The 16143-nt window shown below is 39.6% G+C and overlaps 1 protein-coding gene across 1 annotated transcript in view; it reads left to right on the forward strand.

Moving 5' to 3' along the window:
• The window catches only part of XXYLT1 (xyloside xylosyltransferase 1), a 250603-nt gene that overhangs the window by 46879 nt on the left and 187581 nt on the right, over positions 1-16143 (forward strand). The window contains exon 2 of the mRNA XM_089675649.1: positions 12755-12902. Within this exon, the coding sequence (XP_089531775.1) occupies positions 12755-12902 (148 nt within the window). The remainder of the gene's footprint in view (positions 1-12754; positions 12903-16143) is intronic.

Consider the following 16143-nt stretch of genomic DNA (forward strand, 5'->3'; position numbering starts at 1 on the left):
ATTCCCGTTGGCCTTAGTCCGGCCCTCCTAAAGACTGAATGACCGTAAACTGGTCCTTTTGTTTAGAAAGTTTGGAGACCCCTGCTCTATTCAAATGTAAAAAAACGTTTTGCCGTTTGCACACAGAGTTTGGCTCTCATGCACGAGGCTCCACTGTCTGTGATTGGGTGAATGGTACAGGTGTACGGTCCAGCCCTGCTGCCAGCAGCCTGTCAAAGCCTATGAGAAGCTGACAGCTGCTGCAGCTGGATGATTTACTGAGGGGTTCTTACGTTTGGTACTGTTTGTGCCCAGAATTGAATGCTCCTAATGCAAGCAAAGTTCTGGGCATTCGTCCCTGGATGCACACTGCAATAAATAAGAGTATCGGTGTGCCATTCATCCCCGTCAAGCCACTCAGCGGAGCCTCCTGCATCAAGGCTGAACGCCCAATGTGTATGAGGCCTTTATAACTACAAGGGTGGCTGGTGAACACTTCTTCCATTTTTTCTTCTGCAGAAAAACTGCTGCAATAATTCGCTTTAGTTTGGCAAAGAATCTTATTAGGTGAAATGTTAGTGAGCTGTGGAGGTGTTGTGCATTATAGAGCATGATAGAGCACTATTTGTTGTCCTCTGTTCCACAGAAAAAATGGAGGTGATTAGGAGCAGTTGAATTCAATTTCTAATGTCAGTATTTTTATTAGGGTTTTTTTAGGGATGAGCTCAGGCGTGTTTCGTATACAAGTCCAAACCTGCACGAGCTATCCTGCCAATTTCAAGCATTCCAGGTATTCCCTGCCCTGCAGCCTCACATATACAAGGATGGTGTATATGCGCAGTAGCGGGACTGGGAATGCCCCGACTGCTTATGATTGGCGGTCTGCAGTGATGGCTTCCTGGCAGGATAGCTCTGGCAGATTTGGACTAGTTTCCAAACACGCCTGGCTCATCCCTGCCCTTTATGTATTTACACAGAAAATATTCATAGCTGTTTTCGATGTCTTGTTTCTATTTCATGTCCTGCTTCATACATCCATATTGTACTTTCAATATCAGCTTGTGAAGTATTTATCACTGTTTAAGGCAACGAACGACTGAAGAGGGGTTTTTCTTTTAGGCCTTAACAATAAAGCTGTCTTTATTTGCTGGAATCTACTTTTCAGTTTTTCTTCAGCTTACCTTGACACATTTTTCTTTATTACATTTCTCCACAGTATTTAATGGTTGTTACCTTGTCCTTTTACAGTACAATAAACATCCGTTTATAGGCATTTGAAAAAACCTAAAGACTGCAGACACAGAATATCAGCAGTGCGTACATAAATATTGGCTACAATAAGACTTGTAAAACCGGCCAAATAGCAGCAGAAAAAAAAACAAAAGAAGCAATGCCTCTCAGCCCAGGCATTCATTCAATAGAGATTTATTGCAGTCATGGCCAAAAATATTGGCACCCCTGCATTTCTGTCATAATGCACCACTTCGCCAAGAAAATTGTTGCAATTACAAATGTTTAGGCATTCTCATGTTTATTTCTTTTGTTTGTATTGGCATGACACAAAAAAGCGGAGAGACAAAAAGCCAAATCTCGACACATTCCACCCAAAACTCCAAAAATGGATGGGACAAAATTATTGGCACCTTCTCAAAATTGTAAGAAATGATTGCATTCCAGGTTTGTGATACTTCTGTAATTTGTAATTAAACTCACCTGTATCAATTAACAGGTGCTGACCATATAGAAATCACACTGGCAACCAGTTAAAATTATCTCCCTGGATGTGGATGAAAGAGAAAAATTGATCAAAGATTGCAATGAAGGATTGTTCGAATGGTGGCTAAAGAACACCAATCAACTTCCAGACAAGTTCAAGCTGACCTTCAGGCACAGGGTACAACTGTGTCAGCTTGCACTATACGTCGCCATCTGAAAAGGGACGCTATGGTAGGAGACTTAGTAGGACCCCCCTGCTGACACAGAAACATGAAAAAGCCAGATTGGAGTTTGTCAAAACTTACCCGAGGAAGCCAAAGTCATTTTGTAAGAATGTGCTATGGACAGATGAAACAATTTACAGCTTTTGGCAAAGCCCATTATTCTACTGTTTTCAGAAAAAGCAATGAGGTCTGTAAAGCAAAGAATACAGTCAGACATGGCAGAGGTTTACTGATGTTTTGGGGTTGCTTTGCTGCTTCAGACACTGAATGTCTTGACCATGTGCATGGCATTATGAAATATTAAGACTTCCAAAGAATTCTGGGGATGCAGTGTAGGGACCAGTGTCAGAAAGTTGGGTCTCAGTCAGAGGTCATGGGTCTTACAGCAGGACAATGACCCAAAGCACGATCAAAAAGCACCCAGAAATGGTTTCAGAGAAAGCATTGGAGAGTACTGAACTGGCCAGCAATGAGTCCACATCTCAGTCCCATAGAGCACCTGTGGAGAGATTTAGAAGAAACAGCAGTTGGGAAAAGGAACCCTTCCAAACTGAGAGACCTGAAGCAGTTGGCGAAAGGAGAGTGGTCCAAATTTCCAATAGAGAGGTGTAAGAAACTCATTGATGGTTACAGGAAATTATTGATTTCAGGTATTTTTTTCCAAGGGGTTTGCTACCAAAAATTAAATTGAGGGTGTCTATAATTTTATCCAGTCCATTTGTTGGCGTTTTGGGTGGAATGTGTCAGATTTTGCTTTTCGTCTCTCAATTTTTTTTTGGTGTCAAACCAATACAAACAAAATAAATAAACATGCCTAAACATTTGTAATTGCAACAATTTTCTGGGCAAAGTGATGCATTATCTGACAGCAATGCTGGGGTGCCAATATTTTCTGGTCATGACTGTATATGTTAACTTCTTTCATATATTTTATCTTTTTTTGCCTTTTGTTTCCTTGTGTATATACAGTGAGTAAAATAAATATTGAACACGTCACAATTTTTCTAGATAAATCTATTTCTAAAGGTATTATTGACATAACATTTTTTGACCAAATGTTGGTTAACAATCCATACATACAAAGAAACCAAAACCAAATAAATTCAGACATTGGTTGTGTGTAATAAAATAGAATAACACAGGGAAAAAGTATTGAACACATGACGAAAGGGAGTGCAAAAAGGCATGGAAAGCCAAGACACCAGCTGAAATCTATCAGTAATTAGCTATCCTGCCCCTCATCAGTGCAAACTAATATAAGCTGGTTCAATCTCAACTGATGGCCTGTAAAAATAAATATAAATATCTCATTACCAGGGTGTCACACAAGAAACATCCCATGATAGGTAAAAGCAAAGAGCTCTTTTAAGATGTTTGCAACCTTATTGTTGCAAAACATACTGATGGCATTGGTTACAGAAGGATTTCTAAACATCTGAATGTTCCAGTGAGCACCGTTGGGCCATAATCTGGAAGTGGAAAGAACATCATTTCACTATAAACCAGCCATGGCCAGGTGCACCTCGCAAGTTTTCTGACAGAGGAGTGAAAAGAATTATCAGAAGTGTTGTAGGAACATAATGGTGTGGGGCAAAAATGTACCAAGACATTCTTGATAAAAACCTGCTGCCATGAACCAGGATGATCAAGATGAAACGAGGGTGGACATTTAAGCAAGACAATCGCAAACACAAAGCCAAGTAGACTCTCAATTGGTTTCAAAGAAAGAAAATAAAGCTGCTAGAATGGCCCAGCCAATCACCTGACTTGAATCCAACAGAAAATCTATGGAAAGAACTAAATATCAGAGTTCATAGAAGAGGTCTACGAAACCTTCAAGATTTGAAGACTGTGTGGAAGAATGGGCTAAAATTAAACCTGAGCAATGCATGTGACTAGTTTCTCCTTACAGGAGGTGTCTTGAAGCTGTCATTACCAACAAAGGATTTTGTACGAAGTATTAAATAAATTTCAGTTAGCGTGTTCAATACTTTTTCCCTGTGTCATTCCATTTTATTACACATAACTTAATTTCTGAACGTATTTGTTTTGGTTTCTTTGTATGTATAGATTGCATGGGTTGTTACCGACATGTGGTGAAAATTTCATGTCAATAGCACCTTTTGAAATAAATTTACTGAGAAAAATGTTGACGTGTTCAATACTTATTTTACCCACTGTATACCCTTCTAGTTTTCAGTTCAACAGTCAGTATTTTCTCGGAGGCAAGTTTAGATTTAGTATTGTTCTCCTGAGCAGTGCAGTGAGTTAAAATTGGGGAAACCACAAAAGGATGGAGATAAAGCATTGGACTCTCTTAATATCAAAATGCATTTAAGAAGTTTGATAGGTACCGTATAATGCAGAAGAGATACATAAGGCTGGTATTTTAATCAAAAGAAAAAAATGGATGTTCTACAAGTAGCCTATTGGTATGGCACTGAGAAAATGCATCTTGGCTAGACTTATGAATACCTTTCCTGGATTAAATAAATCTATTTTATTGATATTTCAATCAGCACGATCTCATAGACATCAGTATATGGCGTCCCTTGAGATCTGCCTTTGCATTGGTACTTCCTTTATTACTCAGGAGCCAGCTTTCAGAGCACTGCCATAGGCAGCATATAGTGCTACTGTACTTGTGTCAGATATACCACAGGGAACAAATTGGTGACATTTACTGTGACGCTTAGAGCTTTAAAAGGTAGTGTATGTATGGACATGTGAAACAGAGAGCAAAAAAGTGAGCGCTTAAGATGGACAAGCAGCTGAAACACACAGGATAACCAAAAAATCCTCACATGAAAATACAATATAAAGTGCAGCGCTAAAATTATAAATGTGACATAAAAAAATATATATAAAAAAAGTCCCAATAAAGGTGACCTCGGGTAACTGCACACTGACCAGAAGTGCACATAAATAGTGCAATGTAGCAAAGATGGAGTTCAGAAAGTAGTCATCAGCATGAAGAGGGTAGATGTATTCCCTTGATCAAAGAAGATCCACACGGTGAAGACAAAAGCGGGGCAGAATAGATCCACTAGACAGCAAAAAGGAATCACAGCTCCACCAAAGAAAGCCACCACTCCTCTGGTTCCACTGGTTCTTTCTCTGAAGATGTGCTTGGCACGTAACGCGTAAGGAGGAGCCTGCGCACGCCTTGACGTCACGCCGTCGGAGCATTGTGGAGCTCAGGCGGCCACTACATCTGACAGGACGGTTAGTCCTGTTTCGTTTTATATAAGCTAGCTTTCATGTATGCTAGCCGTGTGCCATTTCACTTTGCTATTTTACTGGATGCATCCTGTCTTATCCCAATAAACCAGTTTCAACTATACTTCACTATGGGCATTTTTTCTTGATCCCTTGTGGGGAGCATTTCTTCCTAGATATCGTTGATGTGCAGTGGAGGAGTGGTGGCTTTCTTTGGTGGAGCTGTGATTCCTTTTTGCTGTCTAGTGGATCTATTATGCCCCGTTTTTGTCTTCACCGTGTAGATCTTCTTTGATCAAGGGAATACATCTACCCTCTTCATGCCGATGACTACTTTCTGAACTCCATCTTTGCTACATTGCACTATTTATGTGCACTTCTGGTCAGTGTGCATTGTTACCCGAGGTCACCTTTATTGCGACTTTTTTTATATATATTTTTTTATGTCACATTTATAATTTTAGCGCTGCACTTTATATTGTATGTATGGACATGATGGTCTCAAAAAATATTATTGCTTCACCCAAAAATAACGTGCATACAGCTGTTCACTGTGGAGATCAGTATCCTGCTGTTTCTTCTCCCCCAGCTCTCTGTTCTCAGCTGCATAAAGAGCTTAGTATTGGTATTTATAATTTTTTTTTATATGTATACACAAATGTTTTCCCTTTTTATTTCTATTTTAAACTGAATGGGTTGTTTTACAATGTGAGGGTTTACATATAATACTATATTGCCTAAAGTATTGGGACGCCTGCCTTTACAAGCACATGAATTTTAATGGCATCCCAGTCTTAGTCCGCAGGGTTCAATATTGAGTTGGCCAACCCTTTGCAACTATAACAGCTTCAACTCTTCTGGGAAGGCTGTCCACAGGGTTTAAGAGTGTGTCTATGGGAATGTTTGACCAATTTTCCAGAAGCTCATTTGTGAGGTCAGGTACTGATGTTGGACGAGAAGGCCTGGCTCGCAGTCTTATCTCTAATTCATCCCAAAGGTGTTCTAGTGGGTTGAGGTCAGGACTCTGTGTAGGCCAGTCAAGTTCCTCCACCCCAAACTGGCTCATCCATGTCTTTTATGGACCTTGCTTTGTGCACTGGTGTGCAGTCACATTGGAACATGAAGGGACCATCCCCAAACTGTTCCCACAAAGTTGAAATTGTCCAAAATGTCTTTATATGCTGATGCCTTAAGCGTTCCCTTTACTGGAACTAAGGGGCCAAGACCAACCCCTGAAAAACAACCCCGCACCATAATCCCCCTCCACCAAACTTTACACTTGGCACAGTGCAATAAGGCAAGTACCATTCTCCTGGCAGCCACCAAACCCAGACACATCCCATCGGCTTGCCAGACAGAGAAGCGTGATTCGTCACTCTAGAGAACACGTCTCCACTGCTTTAGAGTCCAGTGGCGGCGTGCTTTACAGCACTGCATCTGATGCTTTGCATTGTACTTGGTGATGTAAGGTTTGGATGTAGCTGCTCGGCCATGGAAACTCATTCCATGAAGCTCTCTACTCACTTTAAGGTCTTTAGCTATTGACTCTGCAGACAGTTGGTGACTTCTGCGCCCTGTGCGCTTTAGCATGCGCTGACCCCACTCTGTTATTTTACGTGGCCTACCATTTTGTGGCGGAGTTGCTGTTCCTAGTTGCTTCCACTTTCTTATAATACCACTAACAGTTGACCGTAGAATATTTAGTAGCAAGGAAATTTCATGGATGGACTTATTTCACAGGTGGCAACCTATCACGGCACCACGCTTGAATTCACTGAGCTGCTGAGAGCGACCCATTCTTTTCCAAATGTTTGTAGAAGCAGTCTGCATGCCTAAGTGCTTGATTTTATACACCTGTGGCCATGGAGGTGATTGGAACACCTGAATCCAGTGATTTGGAGGGGTGTCCTAATACTTTTGGCAACATAGTGTACTTGAAATCTTTTTTTGAGTTGTTGAAAGTTGTGCATTCCTGTAGTGTATTTTCAAATAGATTATACTTCAGATAATGATACAGATTTATTCTATACTACATACAGTTTAATTTTAGTAAAAATGTAAACTTTATGACACCAAAAGAGTCCTGTGCCAGTATCCTCTTGTGATATGATGCAGCTTTGTATTTTCTCTGTTCTTTGTATACACTACATTTCAACAAACTGCTGACGGGTCCACAGAAAGAATTCATCAGCCATTTGGTGGATCACAGCATGCGTGATCTGCAATTGAAACTTTGTTTTTTAAGCTGGTAACAGCAAAATAGAAGCCTGAACTCAGGATAACCTTCATCCCCATTTTTTAGGTCTTCAGAATTGTCCCTGCAGAGTAGTGCAGCATCTCAGGAGGTCTTTTCAATGTGGAGCTATTTCCCTGCAGAGAGATTCAATGACTTCCCACATTTTGAGTAAAGCATAACAGATAACACTGAAAACAAAATCATATTTGTAGGTCTGCGGCAGGTAGATCTAGTACAATTAATGAAATAAAACTACATTTCAAGGTGTATGTTTGATAGTTTATTGAAAACACTTTGCTATATTTTTTTTTCTCTTAGAAATAAGCTACAAGCCAGTGTATGTCTGTAATGTATGTTTGTGTGTGTATGTATTTACAGTCATGGTCAAAAATATTGGCACCCCTGCATTTCTGGCAGATAATGCACCACTTCGCCCAGAAAATTGTTGCAATTACAAATGTTTAGGCATTCTCATATTTATTTCTTTTGTTTGGTATAACACAAAAAAGTGGAGAAACAAAAAACCAAATCTGACACATTCCATTCAAAATCCCAAAAATGGACTGGACAAAATTTGTCTCCCTCAATTTAATATTTCATAGCACATCCCTTGGAAAAAATAACTGAAATCAATCACTTCCTGTAACTATCAATGCATTTCTTAAAGGATTAGTTCACTTTTGTTTTTTTTTTAAATTCCAGCAAACCTGTGTACCAATATTTTGCAGAGATTCAAAAGCTTTCCATTTTTCTACGCATCTTTATGCCAGTGTCCAGATGGCTGTCTAAAAATCTTCTCCATTACTTCCTGCAGAGACTTTAGGTCATAGCACAGGAAGGAGCTGACAACATTAGTACACCCCCCTGCATCATCTACCCTCCTACCTCCCACCCACTTCCAGGTGCACAACTATTAAATGAAAAGCAATCAATCAATGATGATTGTTCTCACTAAATACACAGACATTGAGTTTTTTTTTTTTTTGTTTTTCTACCTAAAAAAAAACATTTCTTTTGCAGAAATTCAAAAGCTTTTCATTTTTTCTATGCACCTGCCATGAAGGTGCATAGCAATAATGGAAAGCTTTTGAATTTCTGCAAAAGAAGTCCATTAATTCTATATTGATTTATAGGGGAGCTAGAATTTAGAAAAAAACAAGGTGAACAAAGGTGAACTCATCCTTTTATAACGCTACTGAAATTTTGGAATTTCTCTCAGATTCGAAGGGTTTTCTTTCCCATCTGATGTTTTGAGATCTCTCCACAGGTGCTCTATGGGATTGAGATCGCTCCACAGGTGCTCTGTGGGATTGAGAGCTGGACTCTGGATTGAGATTGCTGGCCAGTTCAGTACTCTCCAGCACTTTGTCTTAAACCATTCCTGGGTGCTTTTTGACATGTTCTTAGGGTCATTGTCCTGCTGTAAGACCCATGACCCCTGACTGAGACCCAACTATGTGACACTGGGCCCAAACATTGCACCCCAGAATATTTTGGTAGTCTTCAGATTTCATAAGGCCATGCACACAGTCAAGACATCCAGTGCCTGAAGCAGCAAATCAACCCCAAAACATCAGTAAACCTCCACCATGTTTGACTGTAGGGGCTGTATTCTTTTCTTTAAAGGCCTTATTTATTTTTTTGAGAACCGTAGAAGCACATTCTCCCAAAAGGGCTTTGGCTTCCTCAGGTAAGTATTGGCGAACTCCAATCTAGCTTTTTTATATTTCTTTGTCCGCAGTGGGGTCCTCCTGGGTCTCCAACCATAGCGTCCCTTTTCATTCAGATGGCGGAATATACTGCAAGCTGATACAGTTGCACCCTGTGCCTGAAGGTCAGCTTGAATTTGTCTGGAAGTTGATAGAGGTTCTTTAGCCACCATTCGCAACAATCCTTTGTTGCAATCTTTGATCAAGTTGTTCTCTTTCGTCCACTTCCAGGGAGGTGTGCGTGCGTGTATGTATGTATGTATATGTGTGTGTACGTATGTATGTATGTGTGTGTGTATATATAATATATAAATTTTGCGCCTGAGCTGAATGACCAAATTGGAATCTTTCCTGTTTTCTTTCAAAAGATTTATTAGCATAAATCTTGGCATTTTCGTATATAGCAACATATTAATCTAAATTAGGTGAGTGTGTTACAGTGGATATAAAATGTCTGCACATTCCTGTTAAAACGTCAGGTTTCTGTGTTGAATAAAATGAGACAAAGATAAATAATTTCAGGATTTTTTTCACCTTTTAATGTAAACTATAAACTGTACAACTCTTTTAGGTGGAGGGAAGTAAAAATATAAAACTAAAATAATTATATGCTTACATATGTGTGCACACCCTTAACCACTTCAAGTCCGGACACTTTCACCCCCTTCCTGCCCAGGCCAATTTTCAGCTTTCAGTGCTATCACACTCTGAATGACAATTGTGCGGTCATGCAACACTGTACCCATATTAATATTTTAGCATTTTTTTGAGACAGATGAAACTTTATTTTGGTAGTATTTATTCACCACTGGGATTTTTATTTTTTTGCTCTATAAATGAAAAAGTCCAAACATTTTTTTCAAAGAGTGTTTTTATTATAACATTTTTCAAATTAAATTTTTCTTCATAAATCTTGGCCAAAATGTGTATTCAGCTATCTTTTTAGTAAAAAAAAAAATAACCCAAATTAGTTTATAACCAAAAATTTTAATAAAAAAAAAGTGTTTTTGCATTTTTATTTTGTTTTTTTATATTATGTTTTTTTTAACATACTGTAACCCTAGCAGTACATAGTGACACTGTACTACTTGTGGGGGGTGATGAAAAAAATGTTTTTTTCTTTTTTTTAGACTGATTGCTTTTACACCCATAAAGGCTGTAAAAGCAATCATTTCTATTTTTCTCTGGCTACATTCTTGCAGCCATTGAGAAATACTGAGAGCGCTGTGATTGGTCACAGCTTGTCACATGGTACAAGGCTGTTGTGAATAGCCTTGTACCATGTGACCTCTGTGAGCATTCACAGATTTCACAAGTAGTAAGCAATGATGTTAGGAAGTGACATCTTATTTACTACTGCTCATGTAATCACTGATTGGCCAAGCAGTGATCACATGAATCGGTGCCTCACACAGAAGTCCCGTACAGCAATCGGTGTTCCAGAGGACACAGTGGGCCCCGGATCACAGTGCCGCGCTCTCCCAGGGAGCGGGCACAGGCAGTGAATGCGGGTGACATTTAGAGACGTCGACCCACTTCTGCAGTGCTCCTGTCCGGCCGTTTATAGACATGGACTGGACGGGAAGTGGTTAAACTAATATTTTGTTGAAGCACCTTTTTATTTCATTACAGCACTCACTCTTTTTGGGTATGAGTCTATCAGCATGGAACATCTTGCTGTGGGAATATTTGTCCACTCTTCCTTGCAAAAATGCTCCAAATCTGTCAGATTGTGAGGGCATCTCCTGTGCACAGCCCTCTTCAGATCACCCCACAGATTTTCGATCAGATTCAGGTCTGGGCTCTGGCTGGGCCATTCCAAAACTTTAATCTTCTTCTGGTGAAGTAATTCCTTTGTTGATTTGGATGTATGCTTTGGGTCGTTGTCATGCTGAAAGAGGAAGTTCCTCTTCATGTTCCGCTTTCTAGCAGAAGCCTGAAGGTTTGGTATCAATAGTGACTGGTATTTGGAACTGTTCATAATTCCCTCTACCTTGACTAAGGCCTCAGTTCCAGCTAAAGAAAAACAGCCATAAAGCATGATGCTTTCATCACCATGCTTCACTGTGGGTATGGTGTTCTTTTGGTGATGTGCAGTGGTGTTTCTGCACCACACATATATCTTTTGGAATTATGGCCAAAAAGTTTAACCTTGGTTTCATCAGACCATAACACATTTTCCCACATGGTTTTGGGAGACTTCAGATATGTTTTTGCAAAATTTAGGGGGGCTTGGATGTTTTTCTTCGTAAGAAAAGGCTTCCGTTTTTCAACTCTACCCCGTAGCCCAGACATGAAGAATACAGGAGATTGTGGCCACATGTACCACACAGCCAGTACTTGCCAGATATTCCTGCAGCTCCTTTAATGTTGCTGTAGGCCTCTTGACAGCCTCCCAGATCAGGTTTCTTCTCGTCTTTTCATCAATTTTGGAGGGATGTCCAGTTTTTGGTAATGTCACTGTTGCTGAGTTCTATGGTATATCTAATGCCTTGGAAACTCCTTTGTACCCTTCTCCTGACTGTTACCTTTTAACGATTTCCCCCTGATGCTTTGGATGCTCTCTGTGGACCATGGCTTTTTCTGTAGGAAGCAACTAAGAAAATGTCAGGAAAGACCAACTAGAACAGCTGAACTTTATTTGGAGTTAATCAGAGGCACTTTAAATTATGGCAGATGTGTACTGGCTCCTATTTAACATGATTTTGCATGTGATTGCTTAATTCTTAACACAGCCACATCCCCAGTTATAAGAGGGTGTGCATACTTCTGCAACTACATTATTTTAGTTTTTTTATGTTTACTCCCCCCCACTCAAAAGATTTAATTTTTTTTTTCAATTGAATTGTAGTTTATAGGTCACATTAAAGGTAAAAAAAATGTTCTGAAATGATTTATCTTTGTCATTTTTTTTACATCACAGAAACCTGACATTTTAACAGGGGTCTGTTTATTTTTTTTTTAAGGTCCACTGTATATTTAGCTTTAGGAGGGCTCATACCAGTGGAAGGTGCTGGGTCTGTACATGTTCATTGATTTAAAGTACACCTGCACTACATGCAAGTAAAAAACTAGTTCTGCATGCTATACGTTATAAGTTGCCACAGTTCACTCTTCGTTTACGGCAGCTGTAAGGCTTGGTTTTCACTAGTATTCAAATAGGGTGCTTGGAAGGTGGACCCCATATGAAGGTCTGAAAACATGTCCTGAACCAAATGTTCTCTCATCTTCATTTCAGACATAATATATATATAAAGGCAGTGACAAAGTATACATTTTAACATCAACATAGGTGGAAAAGTGATTAATTGATTCAATATATTCAGAATGCACTACAGGCTGCCATTATTATAAATATTTGTCAATATGAGAGTTGGGTACTGTCTTTTTTTCTGCCTCCAAACACATTTTTCATACAGAGAAAAAAAGACAGTAGGAATAATCCAGTGCAGTAGACCATTTAATCAGTCATGTATTTTAGTGCTTTCAATTAATGTGACCATATTAGGACAAAAACCAGGTTTGATTTTCCAAACACTGATCACACACTGTTACTCTGTATATATGGACTGATTCATCATCGTAGAGATTGTTAAATGGTGTACGAATGACAGATTTTTTTCTGATATTTTTCTCTCTCCCTTTATACTAGTGTGATCTCTGCTTTACAGGTCATATTCCATGATGTCAGTGCCCTGACGGAAAAGTTATTTCCAATAGTGGAAGCAATGCAGAAACTCTTCAGTGCTGGCACTGGAACCTACTACAGTGACTCCATCTTTTTCCTGTCTGTTGCCCTACACCACATAATGCCAAAAGGTAACTTGGTTGCTTGTACTGCATTACAGTACCTCTGAATAGAGAGATAAGGCTACATGTAAAACAGTAATACAGCTTCGCCAACCACACATATAGCTACGTAAAATAAACGATTCTGATCAGCCCCTAGGTTGATTAATGGGTTTGACTGTGAGACCAAAAAAAATGTCTGCTTGTGAAATTGGAATTTGTATACATAAGCAGACATTTATCACATAAAATACATATTGAATTGGTTTTGATTTCATTAGCATTTAAGTGTTTTGGGTCTGTGTGCTGTTTTGTAGCATGATGGCCCAAATACTGTCATAAATAAGTGCAATATATACGTATAACCTAGGTGTATGCATGTGTGACATGCTTGTGTTTGCAATATAGAATATAGCAATTCTTGTTAGCTGAAACATTATGCCCTTACTATTTGCTTTTCTCCCTAGTGGTGACTAAAGTATGTCTGGACTGGTCTTTGGTGTGCCATAGATGATGTGTTTTAAACCCCAGGTGGTCCACAACCATTGCCTGCAATACACAAATATGTTGATGTTAGTAGGCAATGGGGGAAAACATTTTGCTGATATGGTTTCACCATATCCCTTTGTGACTAGGTATGGCAGCACCTCAGGTATTGTGCATGTATGACTTGGCATCCTGTTATCAGGGTGCTATTTTCATCAATGGAGCTGCTGCCCACTAGATGTAACCCCCAATGTCAGTGTCCCCAGAAGTGGCCTCCAAGATTGTTCCTGGCACCATTGCCTAGGACAGACTCCGGAATAAAGGTGTGATGAGTAATGTTGAAGTGTACAGTGATCACAGTAGGGAAAGGGATACAGCTGAACAAGAAAATAACAGTGTGAAAAAAAAACTTTGGGACTTTGTGGAAAAGTAGCTCAAAAGATACAAAAAGTGTTTAAGCAGACAGTAATAGCTTACAGAAAGCTTGCTGTAGTAGGCCTTGTTCCGGCCTTGTTGCCACTGTGGTGTTTTGATGCTGTCTAAAGCTTAGAATGCCTGAACCTGAGTGTGGGAGAGTGCCTTGATATCATCTGAAGTGAATTCCGATGCTCTACACAGACAAAAGAATCAGCCTGTTCACTATTGTCAATGGCAAATGCTCCACACAGATGAAAATAATCAACCTGTTCTCTGTTGTCAATCACAGAGAGCTGGGGGCTTTACTGGCAGCAGTCAGAAATCTTGGTGGACCAAGAGGGAGGAGGGAGAGAGCAGTGTGTCTGTCCAGTATTGCCAGAGGTTGGAGGAAACTACATCACTGTTTGCTATTCAAGGGCAGTATTAAGCACAAGTTGTAAATGCTTTATTTATGTGAGCAGACTGAAAAGTGCTACTTAAAGAGTGTCTGTTTTAAAGAGGAACTATCATCAGAAGAAAAGAGAGCTTGTTAAACCCCTCAAGGGATCCTGTGCACTAGTGCTGGTCCCCATCTAAATTTGTGCAGGGGTTGTTGATCAGTGGTGTCAGACAGCTAGCCCTGGCCACCCGCCTAGCTATCCAACAACACTGATCAAAAAAGATGAATTTCTGTTTGATAGCTCAGGAGATAAAGGGGCATAACAGGCAGTGCACATTGAGCCCACAAACCCCCCCCCTCCTTTTTACTACCAGAAGGAGCATTCCTCTGCTGTGCAGTGTGGTAGCCTAATCTCTCATATTTAGTCCACACTGCCACCAGCTATTCAGGACACAGAGCGAATGGAGACTGCCATATTGTGTTTTGAATGATTGTGATTGGAGAAGAGTTCTTTCATTCATAAAAACACAAGCTGACAACAGCACACACTGGCTACTACTCATGTCTGAGACAGCCTAATGTAGTATGCCATATGTGTTATTGTCAGCTTGTATTTTTGTGAAGGAAAGACAATTTTTCCAGTTGTAATTCACAACACAAGATGTTTCACCTCTCTCTGTACCTGAATAGCTAGCAGCAGGTCTGAACTCTGTGTGTACTAAACAGGAGAAATGAGGAGATACAGCACTGCAGAATTGAGAGGTGCTGGCTGCAACTCACCCATGGGAACACCCATATTTTTAGGTTTGGAGTAAGGAAGGGTTTCAACTATAGCCAGAAATGATGTAAAGTATATTTAACATCCACTGCTAGGATTTTAATGTGGACAGTGGCCCATGGGGGGCATAAGCTTTTTTTATTTGTTTGATAGTTCTTCTTTAAGTGCTAGTTATCGTTAATAGTAACGCCATTTACAGGACAAGACATATAGATACAAGCATAGGTGGGCCTTGATTTCTGTAAATGTAATCTGCTGCTGCCACAGGGGACTGTTATCAGATTCTGAACCACAAGCAGCAGGCTTCTGATGTTTTTGGGAACCTTTTTAAAGAGGCTCAAAATTTCCAAGCTGATATCTCATTAGCAGTGTAATCCTAGTGTTCACAAAGTTCCATTAAAGATGTTAAGAGACTTTAAATACCCTTGCCAGAGTGTGTCCTTGTATACATGTATTTTTTAATCCTTGAAATTCCCTAGAGTCTGTGTTGCAAATCACAGATGTGACCCTGCTGTCTCTGAGACTCGTAATGGTTTAATTGGTGAAAGCCTATTCTTCAATATATCTTTCTAAGCTTAGAAGCTAGTGTGGTATTTTTAGCACATAATTATACAGCTTTTTCTCACGCCATTTAAAGCATGTTATATTACATCAACTTTGGAGGAAGAAAATTAACCTTATATACCAGCTAAACCCAAAACACACACTGGTTGATATAAAAGTGTTATATAAAGCACCTGCTGGGATAAATGTTATAGGAGCCAATAGACAGACCAATACAGGCTATATTAGGTAATGTTAGTCCTTCTCTGCCAATAGTTTGCCAGTTTACCTTTCCTGATTTGTGTCTGCTCATATTTCCAGAATGTGATTTAAAACAATAATTCCTGCATTGTTTGTAGTTGTCCATGTAATTAGTCTGTGATTGCCTTCTGTGCCTGTACTCCATGCCCTCCATCCCAGAGATGATTCTTATGAAAGCCTGTTTAGACTTCAGATGTTTATTAAACAATTATGAGATATATGGTTATTTAATATTGGGAATATTTCTTACAGACTTTAGACTTAAAGTGGTCCTAGAGCCCAAACATTTTTTATCTTAATGCATTCCATGCATTAAGGTAAAACATGTTTCTGTACCTGTATTGCTCCCTAACCCCCCCATTATACACAGTAGCTTAGCTATTCTATCATCTTTGGATTCTTCAGTT

The sequence above is a fragment of the Staurois parvus genome, unplaced genomic scaffold (assembly GCF_062004578.1).
Source record: "Staurois parvus isolate SC_StPar_1 unplaced genomic scaffold, SC_StPar_1.0 ptg000155l, whole genome shotgun sequence".
Taxonomy (NCBI): domain Eukaryota; kingdom Metazoa; phylum Chordata; class Amphibia; order Anura; family Ranidae; genus Staurois; species Staurois parvus.